This window comes from Tympanuchus pallidicinctus, unplaced genomic scaffold (genome assembly GCF_026119805.1).
Source record: "Tympanuchus pallidicinctus isolate F22 unplaced genomic scaffold, pur_lepc_1.0 scaffold6, whole genome shotgun sequence".
NCBI lineage: Eukaryota > Metazoa > Chordata > Aves > Galliformes > Phasianidae > Tympanuchus > Tympanuchus pallidicinctus.
Window position 1 is genome coordinate 27,994,705 of NW_026294780.1, and position 12,700 is coordinate 28,007,404.

The 12,700-nt window shown below is 35.7% G+C and overlaps 1 protein-coding gene across 1 annotated transcript; it reads left to right on the forward strand.

Moving 5' to 3' along the window:
* Positions 1 to 3,259: 3,259 nt before the first annotated feature.
* Positions 3,260 to 4,476, forward strand: LOC128071593 (uncharacterized). The gene is made up of 2 exons (XM_052664487.1): positions 3,260 to 4,087; positions 4,157 to 4,476. The coding sequence occupies exons 1-2, from the start codon at positions 3,620 to 3,622 to the stop codon at positions 4,430 to 4,432; spliced, it is 744 nt and encodes a 247-aa protein (XP_052520447.1). The 5' UTR covers positions 3,260 to 3,619; the 3' UTR covers positions 4,433 to 4,476.
* Positions 4,477 to 12,700: the final 8,224 nt, after the last annotated feature.

Consider the following 12,700-nt stretch of genomic DNA (forward strand, 5'->3'; position numbering starts at 1 on the left):
TCCACATACCCTCGTTATTCCATATTTTCTTCATTTTCTTTTATGTTTCAAACAGAGCTTCTAAACTTTTAAATCTTATATGCCACCTGCCAACTCAATCTTACTTTTGCATTTTTGTGCCATTCTCAAAATTCATACTTTCTATTTCTTCCACGTATTAATTTTTGATGCTATTTGATACACTTTACAATAATTATGTGCACAGAAAAGGTATTTTTAAAGTGTATTTTCACATGAGGATGAAGATCATTTGTAGTTATGACTTCCACATTTTTTCAGGTTAAAAAAAAAAAGCAAAAAAATGTGCACTAAAAAGAGTCCCCATTTTCTAACAACTGTGCTTTGTTGATATGTTTATGTTTCAGCAGACTAATTTTATTTTCTTGTATTTGCTTTCAAAGCAAAAATGAAAAACATTCCAAACTTTTCAGCTTCGTTGGACACTTACTTCAAAGAAAACGTTGTTTGGTAGTAGAAAGGTAAATGGGAGTTTTTAACAAGTGATATCACTTTATTCCAATCATGAAGCTCAAGAAGAAAAAGATCTGTTTAGTTCCTACACTCCTCAGTCACATCCAATGTTTCTCTTTCCAAAGAATAGTCCAGGTCAGACCAGGAAAAAGGTTAAGAAGTAGTATAGAGATTTTCCATATTTCATTTCCACAATGCAACGACCATCGACCCATATAGTTCAGGAAGGGCACAATAAATCAATGTTTGTTAATATATGCATAAGTAGGAAAAGGCAATTTCACGGGTCAGCCAACATAGTCATGAAATCTCTGTGGTGCATTGACTCTTGAGAAGGACAAAGTCAGAATGACAAAATAGTTGGACTTTAGAATGCATTCTGATTTATTCACTTGTTTATTTTTGTTATAATTTTAATCAATCTATTAATTTTCTGTCAATAGCAATTGTTAGTAACATACTTGTAAAAATCCAGATTGGTGTTCAAAATATTTAAGGTAATTTTTTTTTTAAATTTGTTTATTGGTTTTCCAAAACAATTTTACTGGTGAAAAAAAATAAGAGAAAACCAACATCATTAAAAGATGTAAAGTAAACTTAAGATGTTGATGGCAGGGCAGGATTAACAAAAGTATAGAAATAAACCCTGGGAGGTAAAACATTAAAAAAAAAAAAAAACAGATGTGGCAGATGAGATCACCAGAAGTAATCACCAGAAGTGTACTAATGAGAAATGCTTAGATGTCATAAGGGTCATAGCAGAAAAAGGTTCAACTTCTCCTCTGGGGAAAAAAAACGAAAAAAGAAAACAGAAAAAAGAAAAAAGAAAAAAGAAAAAAGAAAAAAGAAAAAAGAAAAAAGAAAAAAGAAAAAAGAAAAAAGAAAAAAGAAAGAAGAAAGAAGAAAAAGAAAAAAGAAAAAAGAAAAAAGAAAAAAGAAAGAAGAAAAATGGATGTTAGCACAAAAAAGCGTCAGTTTTGGAAACTAATTTTTCTCATTGGCACTTATTCATTACAACCCAATTCTACTCCTTATCTGTTTTATCCTATACCAGAGCAAAGACCATATCTATTATATAGAATACTATGACACGCTGCTGTAATTAACATTCTTTTCCTTCTGACAAAGACCAGATAAACAAAATAGTTTTTAATGTCTATGTATCTAATTGTTGTATAAACTATTTTATTATTCAGTAAAAATGTTCATGGCTTGAACATTCAGTAATCAAATGTCATCAACATTGTCATTCGTAAAAAAAAAATATTCATTTTTTGATCAAGAAAATTATATATCTACATTTTCACTCATTCATAAAATACTATATATATGTAAATACTATATATTATATCAAACATAATACAGTGCATTTTATGTTTTTTTATATACTACATTCCAGTTCTGCCTGTGAATCTTCACTGTTTTCAGGTGTAGTTGGTATCAAAGTCAGTGGAGGTCTGGATAGACGAAGGGCACCATTTTACCAAAGCTCAGTATGATAAAATTTGATATAAAATCTTTAAAATATGTTAGAATATGTTAGAAAAATATGTTAGAATACATGACAGAGATTGGAATGCTGTATGTGTGTATACATATTAGCTTCAGCAGACACTTTAAAAAGAAGTCCTAAAGGACAAAAGCAACCTAAAAATCGGAACCCTCCTGTGAACCAGGAGTTATACAAAAAACATCTTTAGACAATCTTTTTCTTGCTATCTCAGCTTTATGTAGGTCTGTATTTTCCTTGAAATTTTTGCAGGATTATATTCTTAGTAAGGCTTAGCTGACTATTAAATATGTAATAGAAATTTATTCAGCTAAAACTATTAAACATTTTATTCACCTATGTTAACCTCCACATTTCCAAGAAAGAAGAATATGATAGTGGGGGGGAAAAAAAAAAAAAAAAAAGGAAAAAAAAAAAGAAAAAAAGAATATTTTTTATTAGACATTGGAGCTATTAATCTTGTTCTGAATGACGATGTTATGAAGTTGATTTTTTGTAGTTTAGAAATAATAATATATGATTGATTAAAATACAGCATATAGAATAAAAAAATAAGGAGGAAAAAAGAAAATAAAGCCTATGCATATATGCTCTCTAAATTATTTCTAATAATTGTCTATTTAAAATTAAATAGACAGATAAATAGGCATATAGATGGATAGATAAATTGATGGATGGACAGATAAATGGATAGATAAATATATTGTACTTCATGTAAAACAAATTAGGTGTTATATTCTTATTGCGTGTTGGGATGATGTGTTTCATCTCAGAGTATTCAAAGCATCTAATATATTTACAGTGATAATACTTAAGGCTTGACTTCTTCAGTCCTTATGTAGTTAAACTGGAAATCTAAATTAGGAGGCTTTCTGAAGAAAAAATGCAAAAAATATCACAGAATCACAGAATTGTAGGGGTTGAAGGGACCTCCAGAGATCATCGAGTCCAACCCCCCCTGCCAAAGCAGGTTCCCTACACCAGGTCGCACAGGTAGGCATCCAGGCAGGTCTTGAACATCTCCAGAGAAGGAGACTCCACAACCTCCCTGGGCAGCCTGTTCCAGTGCTCCGTCACCCTCACTGTAAAGAAGTTCTTGCGCATGTTTGTGCGGAACTTCCTGTGCTGCAGTTTCCAGCTGTTTCCCCTTGTCCTGTCTCCACTCACCACTGAAAACAGTCTGGCCTCGCCATTCTGCCCCCCACACCTTAGATATTTATAGACCTGGATCAGGTCCCCTCTCAGTCTTCTGTTCTCAAGGCTGAACAGGCGCAGTTCACTCAGCCTTTCTTCATAGGAGAGATGCTCCAGGCCCTTCACCATCTTCGTGGCCCTCAGCTGGACTCTTTCCAAGAGATCCTTGTCTTTTTTGTACTGGGGAGCCCAGAACTGGATGCAGTACTCCAGACGAGGTCTTACCAGGGCAGAGTAGAGGGGGAGGATCACCTCCTTAGACCTGCTGGACACGCTCTTTTTAATGCACCCCAGTAAGCCATTGGCCTTCTTGGCCACAAGGGCACACTGCTGGCTCATGGCCAACCTGTCATCCACCAGGACACCCAGGTCCCTCTCTGCAGAGCTCCCCTCCAGCAGGTCATCCCCCAACCTGTACTGGTGCATGCAATTAATCCTCCCCAGATGCAAGACTCTACACTTGCTTTTGTTAAACCTCATCCGGTTTTTTTCTGCCCAGCTCTCCAGCCTGTCCAGGTCTTGCTGAATGGCAGCACGGCCTTCAGGCGTGTCAGCCAATCCTCCCAGCTTTGTATCTTCAGCAAACTTGCTGAGGGTGGCCACTATCCCCTCATCAAGGTCATTGATGAAGATGTTGAACAAGACTGGACCCAGCACCGACCCCTGAGGAACACCACTGGTTACAGGCCTCCAACCAGACTCTGCACCACCAACAGCGACCCTCTGTGCTCTGCCAGTCAGCCAGTTCTCAACCCACCTCACTGTCCACTCATCCATCCCACACTTCCTCAGCTTTGTTATAAGGATGTCGTGGGGGACAGTATCAAAAGCCTTGCTGAAATCAAGGTAGACTACATCCACTGCTCTCCCCCCATCCACCCAGCCAGAGACAACATCATAGAAGGCTACCAGGTTGGTCAAGCACGACCTCCCCCTTGTGAACCCATGCTGACTACTCCTGATAACCACCTCTTCTTCCAGTTGTCTGGAGATGACATCCAATACAAGCTGTTCCATCACCTTTCCAGGGACAGAGGTGAGGCTGACTGGCCTATAATTGCCTGGGTCTTCCTTCTTGCCTATTTTGAAGACCGGGGTGACATTGGCTATCTTCCAGTCTTCAGGCACCTCTCCTGTCCTCCAAGACTTCTCAAAGATGACAGAAAGCAGTTCAGCAATCACCTCTGCCAGCTCCCTCAGCACCCATGGATGAATCCCATCGGGTCCCATGGATTTGTGAACATTGGTGTTGCCTAGGCGCTCCTGGACCACCTCTTCCCTGACAGAAGGGAGGTCTTCCATTCCCCATATCCTCTCACTAACCTCCAGGGTCTAAAATATGACAACATTATGCTCTTGACTTAAAATACAAAGTATTAGCACAATTAAACTCATTTCACAATAGATTTGTACTTGCTTTTAAAGCACATATGTATACAATTTTTTTAAAAAAACTAGATTTTAATAATCATCTATATAACAGTTCATGGAAAAGTACATTACTATCATATCATTTTGATATTCAATGAGTAAAAACTTCTTTAGGAGGAAAATGAGTAAAAATTTCAATGAGTAAATATTTCTTTTACATGAACTTGATTGTTAGACTACTGCTAATGACTGTAATAACACTGTATCCAAATGGTTGGAATTATATCCTATAATTACAGCATATGGGTGAGAAATAAAGAAATAAAGATGTGTAGCACTTTTTTTTGGCATTTCCTTTTTCTACATGCTTAAAAATCTATCAAACAAAGAAAAAAAGATGCCTATCTCTTTGCTCTCCATAGATTTCAAACTCTAGATTATTCATGAAATTCAAATTTTGTAAGTTGCATTTATCAGACTGGACAATAGCATTTGAAGTCTAATTCATAATAAATTAGCCAACAGCAATAAATGAATGAATGAATGAATAAATAAATAAATAAACAAAATTATAAAAAAGACTATATCTGAAATATATATTTCATATTTAATCACCACAAATTTATTACAGGAACAAAGCAGTGTATTCACTTTAGGAATGTTAATACAGCTTTCCCTGTTACACATTTCTAATTGTATATCTTTAATATTTTTTCCCAATTGCTCTAGAATAAAATGGCTGTTTTTCAGTATATACTATAAATTAAATTTAGTTTCAAGTATAAAAATAATACTTTTTATATTTTTATTTTTTTATTATATTTTATTTTTTAAAATCTCATTGCATGTCAATCAACTTCAGGAATAAATACTGCTGAAATTAGCTTATTAGATAAATGCAATTCTTGAAATATTAACATTTTGATTTAAAAGGAATAATTTTACATGAACATACCTCATTATAACATATAATGTGTGTAAATTTGCTTAAATATTTCTCCCAGAGCATTCTAAATACATGCAACAGGTGCAGTAAGCAATAAAAGATATATATTCCTTTGAAAATCTCATTATTTTATTATTAAGATATTTATGATTATTTTTACTTGACAAGAAAATAATTGAAATAATATATACTTATTTATGGATATATATATGTGTATGTGTGCATATGCATGAGATGGAAAACATACTGAATGTAGCATCTAATGAGATCTTATATATATATATATGTATGTATATATGAAGGACTCAATTCACATTATTTAGTTCTATCAATACAAGCAAGATGGTTAAATTAAGAGTTAAGAAGACTCAAATAATTTTAATGTCACAGGACAGAGAAAGAGGTGTCTACTACTGTTAAAAATTACAAAATGTTGCCTTTGCTTCGGCAACCTCTGAATAATGTCCCGTCGTGAAGTGCTCAGACAGCCCCGGCCAAATCACACGCTTTTATGACACCAATGTGGTGAGCGGCAAATGGCACTTATTGCAAGCAACACACTCTTCTTATAGTTGTCCCGTATATCACAGTGCTACCAATCACCCTTGCTACGGTTATCTGTGTCCAATAGACATGTGGCATGTCTTGTCTTGTCATGTCTCATCATGGTTTTCTTATGAGTCAAGGAGCCCCCGCAGAGGCTGATGACTGTTACAGCCCCCCTTTCACGTATTAGCTGACCACGCAAGGGGCCCACACAGATTACGCCTGGTTACGCCTGGTGACCTTGACAGCCCCCGCTCTGCGTATTTGTTGACTACATCTCTAACTTGCGTATTTTGTTAACTACAGGATATAAGTGTTCTAATTCATGAAAATAATTCAAGATTTCATAATACTTTTAAAGAAGAATTTCCTAAATGAGTAACATATGACTTTGAATTGCATGTAAGTACTATACATACTTTTCAGAAAATTTCCTTGTCTTCCACATAAACATGATAAGAGTTGTATTAGAGTATTTAGTATATTTCCTAGATATGTGTGAGGTAAAGCCAGAAATGCATAAAGTGAGCCTTACTGAATTTAAGTTAAAAATTTGCTAAACTTAATGTCAGCTGAACTCAAAAATCGCTAAAATTAGAAGAGAACATGCTAGGCTATATATTATCCTAGCACATTAATGTTTAGAATGTGTGTTGTAACAAAATAAAATCAAAGCATTGGGAAGTAATATATATATATATATATATTCATTCTGCATTTTTCCATTTTAGTGCTATTTAGTAGAAGCAATTAATGTGTTTGGTCAATACCTAGCCTTTAAGGAGACCTTTTTAAGTAAATCACTTTGTACATCTTAAATATTTTGTTTTATGAATGGTGTTCTGTCTTTTTGGTTTTGTCTACCCTTTCTATGGAATGTTTTATTAGAAGTGTTACATAGGTCACAGGAAGGAATGCTTTCTTCTCTCAAATAGTCAAAGTTGGGTAGAAATACATAAAAAGAGAGGGAAGCAAAATTTTCTGCGCAAAAAACAAAATAGCCCAGATGGACAGAAAGTAGTATGTTTTCTGGATGCACAGAAGAAATAACTTTTTTCTACATATAAGGGCTTATTAAAGATTTTGATGACCCCAAGTATTCTTAAAAGTCACCTAAAGGTATGAGAATTCTTTGTTGGTTTTTTTGTTTTGGCTCAAAGCTTTCTTCCTATTTCTTGTGATAAGACTCTTAACTGATTTATTGAGGAGGCAAGTGGTGGGTGCTAACGTGTTACAACGAACATCATTTTGTGGACATTTGAAACCAGAGCTGTTTGCCTCCAGAAGAGAGTGCTCAGGAGTGTTTACTGGTGGAAGATCTGTCCTGTGACTAAATAGCTCCAGCTTGGTATGAGAAAACTGGGGAATTGTCCTGTGAAAAACAGGATGCAGGTGAGCATCCCTTCTCCCTCTTATCTGCTAGCAAGGCCCAGAAGATGGGAACAAAGGAGTTTCTGCTGAGACCCCAGAGACAGGAACTGCCACTCGAAGGAGAGATGACTCAACCACTTTGGATTTGAGCTGTCACTCCAAAGAGAGCTGACTCAACAACTTTGGACTTATAAATAAGTTGGTACTACCATTGAATACTGTTGTTGTCAATGGAACAACAACGCCCAATGACCCACCACTACTGAAGATCAATGACTGAACTACGAATCACACTGGATCCATGGTGGTGGCTATCTCGCTCTTGCTTCCTACAAAGACTTCTTGCTTCTATTTCCTATCTTTTCTATTGCCCTTCTCCCCTTCCCCATCTCCCTGATTAAGATCTGATAAACCGGTCGGACTAACATTTGAACACTTGTTTCTTAATGTCACGCTTGGTATACATATATCAAAGAACCTCCACTCCCTCTATAAATTGGAGCAAGACAAAGGGAAAAAAAAGAAAAAAAAAAGAGAGATGTCATTCTATGAGGGTCAGTTTATATTTTCTTCTGTATCCTTCATATTCACTTATTCTGAAGGCATTAGTACTTTGATTTTGCTTTTTGTACTGTTTTTTTATTCTTATGAAAAAAAGCATTAAGGATTAGAAAGCTTTTCACTGTTTCTGATATGACTGTCTAAAGCAGAACAGTCAGATCCAAATTGAAGATCCCAGATGATTTACAGACCCATTACATTATGGTTAACAGCTGAGGGATGGTGATCTCAAAGGTTTTAGTGGATATCATCATCATTGGAGCATGTGTGGTGTGTTCCAGACAGAGAAAACACAGCTTCAAGCATCATTCAGAAGATCTGAATAGTTATGGAAACATAAAATATTTAAACACATAAAATAGGAATTGTATTTCAATAGGTCCAATAAATTTATATAAGGAATATTTTGTTACATTGCAATTCCCAATTTTTTGCAAGTTATTAACAGATGCTGTAAGCTAAATCAGAGACTGAAAAATAGAACTTCAGGTGTTTTGCTAATTACAAAGAATTCATGGCCAGCTGGAAGTCAAAGCAATGTGTGCTTAACTACGCTGAATAGTCTATGTTTTACATTAAATAGTCTGTGTGTATTTGTTCTGATTGCTCAAGGGGAAATAATTACTGTTTACGAAAGATTGTCCATTATTACCCGATTAAAGAGAAAATAAATTGTATATCAGGGAATATCTTGCTGCTATTCTTTATAATTAGAGAAATACTTCTGTACTGATACTGTGTTCAAAAAAAACCTGTTCTATGTTTAAGTTGTTATTCTACATAATTAATGGTTCAAAATCTGAATTTTAAAAAGTATTGTGAATCACACTGAATTTAGAGAAAAAAGAATAAATGAATATGGTACAGAGCTGTAAGAAATTCGTGTCCAGATGTGGTTTTCTTTCTTCCCCCATAATCTGGGACTAGAAAGAAGGCCAAAAAAATGAATAAAATAAAATAACCAGCACAGTATTCAACCAAAGTGAGTGAAGAAAGGGCAGGAGGTGCACCAACCATGCAGAAAAAGTTCCCTGCTGCCCAGGACAGGCCAAACTGAGGCCCCTTGCACCCCATGAGGTACCACAGAGAGCAGATCTCCATGTGTAGCCCATGGAGAAGCAGGTGAAGCAGGTGGACATGGCCTGAGGGAGCAGTCTCAGTGGAAAGAAGCCTATGGTGGAGCAGAAGATCTGAGGGACCTATCATCTGTGGGAACCTAGAGCGGTCTGCTCCTGAAGGATTTCACACTGTAGTACAGACCCATGCTGAAACAGTTCTTGAAGAGCTGCAGTCTGTGGGAAGCCCACTCAGGATCAGTTTGGGAAGGATCATGGGAGGACTCCAAATCAGAGCTGAGGAATAGAGTGAGGAATAAAGAATGGCAGAGAGCAAAGCCTTATGGGCGGATCACAGATTCTATTTCCCATTTCTGCACCATTATGAGTGGAGGAAGTAGAAGAGGACGGATGGGAGGGAAGATGCTTTTAGTTTGATTTTTTTTCTCATTGCTCTATATTGCTTTCAATAGACAACTAATTACATAAATCTTTCTTAAGCTGAGTCTGTTTTGCATGCGACAGTAATTGGTGACCCATTTCCTTTTTCTTACCTCATCTGCTTGTTTTCAGTTTCATTATATTTTCCCTCACTGTCCTTCTGGGACTGGAGGGTTTGAAAGTGGCACAGTGGTTCTTAGCTGTTTTACCAGTGTAAAAGCCCCACAGCATGTTGGATCAGGCTCTAGGCATTCCAGCCACCTTGCTTGGAAATTTCAATGTTCACAGACAAGAGAGTTAAAGTATAGTTTGAAAGTATTTCTAACTAAAATAAATAAATATGCAAACAAGTAAATAAATTAACAAACAATTTTAAGATTAGTTTAAAGTATTAATTAAATATCTCCTGTCAATTAAGCAGCTGTGGAGACAATCAAATATCTGCAATCACATATAATTAAGTAATTTTTCATAAAATTTTCTCTTTAGGAAAAGGAACTAAATGCAAATTTTTTTAACTGGGAGTCTGTAAACAGGTTAGAAACAAACAAACAAACAAACAAAAAACTACGAAACAAATCAAAACCCTCAAAAAAAAATCAAAAACTTCACCATGAAAGGTCATAGTCATAGTGTGTCAATGTAATTGCATACATCTTCACAAAGAAAGATATAAATTTTAATCATGATTTCTCAAGCCTATGAAACTGTAAATCTGTCCATCTACATTATATATCTTTTTTACATAACAGATTTGTAACCTAGGTAGCTGAGGAAGGAAGGCAACAATGTATTTCAGCTTATTGCTGTGAAATACTTATTCTGCTTTTCTGAAAGAGTAAAAAATATATTATCCTTGCTGTTCCTTTGGGCTATTTCACTGTTCAGAAGTAGTTATTCAAGGTATATTTCTGTCTTGAGTTCTGTGATCATTTCAGAGCTTAGCAGGCTGCATTTCTATAACCAGACATGCAAGTTGCAAGGCTTTTTAATGTGTCTGTAAATAAGTCTGCATACTATCCACAGAGAGACATGTGACATAGCTATATAAACAGTCTCTTCTCCATTGGAAGAGTTAAGTATTCCTAGGGCATGAGATAATTTTTAGCGTAATTAGCATAATTTTTCACCCTAGTATATCTACATGTTCACTGTGGTCTTACTATGTTATGAGCATAAGAAAGGTCTTTTTTTTTCCAATTGATATTTAATTTTAGGTACATTCATGATCCACTTCATGCCAATAGACCTACCCATATTTTTCCAAATGTATGTACTCATGTAAAAGTTTATGGAATAAAAATACATTCTTCAAATTAAATGTTCTGTATTTATTCATGTCAGTTAGTGAGACTACTAAAAGCTGAAGTGTCCTTAATTTTCTTTGTGGTTTTAAACAAGAATTCGTGATAGCTGAGAGAAAAAGAAAAGCATTATGACTATGAGAAAAAAATCAATTAACTTAAGAAGACAAAGGGAGAAGAGAGATTCAGATGTGAGTGCTAGACAAATACCTGAACTCTTCAGGGTCATGAAATCTATGTCAGCACTGGTATATTCTTTGTCTGAAATCACAGTACATTACTTTAGTATTGCCTCTCAGTCTATTAAAGATCCAACTGGAAAAAAAAAAAAAAAGGTCAAATGAGAGATGACAAAATGGGTTAGATGCCGCATTTGTTGTTGCAGTTATTTCTGCAGTTCAGCTATTATTTTTTATCACCTTGGTTTCATGGGTCTTTTTTTTTTTTTTTCATAACAATGTTAGAAAATAATATCATCATACAAAGCTCATCCTGTACAGTTGGTGTATGCTGAATGTGCTACATTATTGCATGTTTTTTAAAGTAATTGGACTAAGAACAGGACAAAATCTCAGTTCTCTGAACTTCAGAAGATTAAAGCCTGATAGAAATGCATTGTGGTTTAACCCAGCAGGCAGCTCAGTGGCATACAGCAGTTCACTCACTCTCAAACTCCCAGTGAGATGAGAGAGAGAACTGGAAGAAAAGTAAAAGTTGTGGGTTGAGATAAAGAAAATTTAACAAAACAGAAAATGAAAGGAAAATAATAGTAATAATAATTATAAAAGAATATGCAAAACAAAAGATGCACAAAGCAGTTGCAATAGGGAGTAGCACCACACAAACCCACACTACCCCTGCTAACTCCCTCCAGTTTCATAGCTCATCATAACACTACATCATTACGAATATCACTTTGACATCCCTTGTTCAGCTGATCCCTTGATCCCTTTGATCCCTTGGTCAGCTGACCTGGGTCTGTTCAGCTGGCAGAATGAGTGCCAGCACATTGTGCACCCCCAGATTCCTCATTGGTATGGCCTTATGAAAAGCTGAAAAATCCTTGAGTTAGTACTAGTACCGCTCAGCAACAAATGAAACGTCTGTGATTTATCAACATTAGTCTTATCCTAAAGCAGCAGCAGAGCACTGTTCCAGGTACTAGGAAGAATGTTAACTCTATAACAACCAAAACAAGGACAATTAGCTAAAACCAAAGCTCAAGAATCCCACATCAAGAACCCAGATTCCGTTTAAATTCCCTCATTTACAATATCTGTAGAGTTCATACTGTATCCAGTCCTGGTTGCTTATTCTCAGTTTCCCTAAGACCACATAATAAAAGTACTGGAGCTCTCCCAATGTCTAGTTCTACTGAAGACAAGTCCACAAATACCTCTTCTATATTTTCTTAAAACTGTTCTTAGGTACTGGTCCGCTTCCTTTCTTTTCTGAGATTGACTCCACCTCAGATTCAGTTAAAAAATTCTGCAGGTCAATAATTTTAAGAAAGACAAGAAATTCTTGTTGGTGTAAAGTTTAGGATCCTTACTGCACAGAAAGAAGGACAGTTATTTTGACTGACAAGCGCAAAATCTTGTTATTTTGCTGATTATTCTTTTCCCAAGAGAGAAATATGTATGATAATCAGATTTCCTTTTTGCAGCATGAAGTCCTCATTACTGTTTTATTATTACACTAATTGTTCTGATTTTTTTTCCTATACTGTGTTTGTATCTCATGCAAGTTTTCTTCATTATCTACACGCTGAAGCAAAATTATAAACAATTTGAACTAGAGACAGCTGAGATTATGACAGCCATTTTGATTACTCTTTTGCCATTTCCCACAGAGCTCTTACACTCTACCAAAGCTAGATTTGTCCCCCAGCCATCTTTATCCTGTCCCTGCAACTCTGCATGGGTGTGAA

Bases quoted from the DNA above. Each gene is read 5' to 3' on its own strand.
- LOC128071593 (XM_052664487.1), top strand. From the start codon at position 3,620: ATGCAAGACTCTACACTTGCTTTTGTTAAACCTCATCCGGTTTTTTTC. The intron at 4,088-4,156 runs GTTGGTCAAGCA...CTCTTCTTCCAG, and splicing joins ACATCATAGAAGGCTACCAG to TTGTCTGGAGATGACATCCA.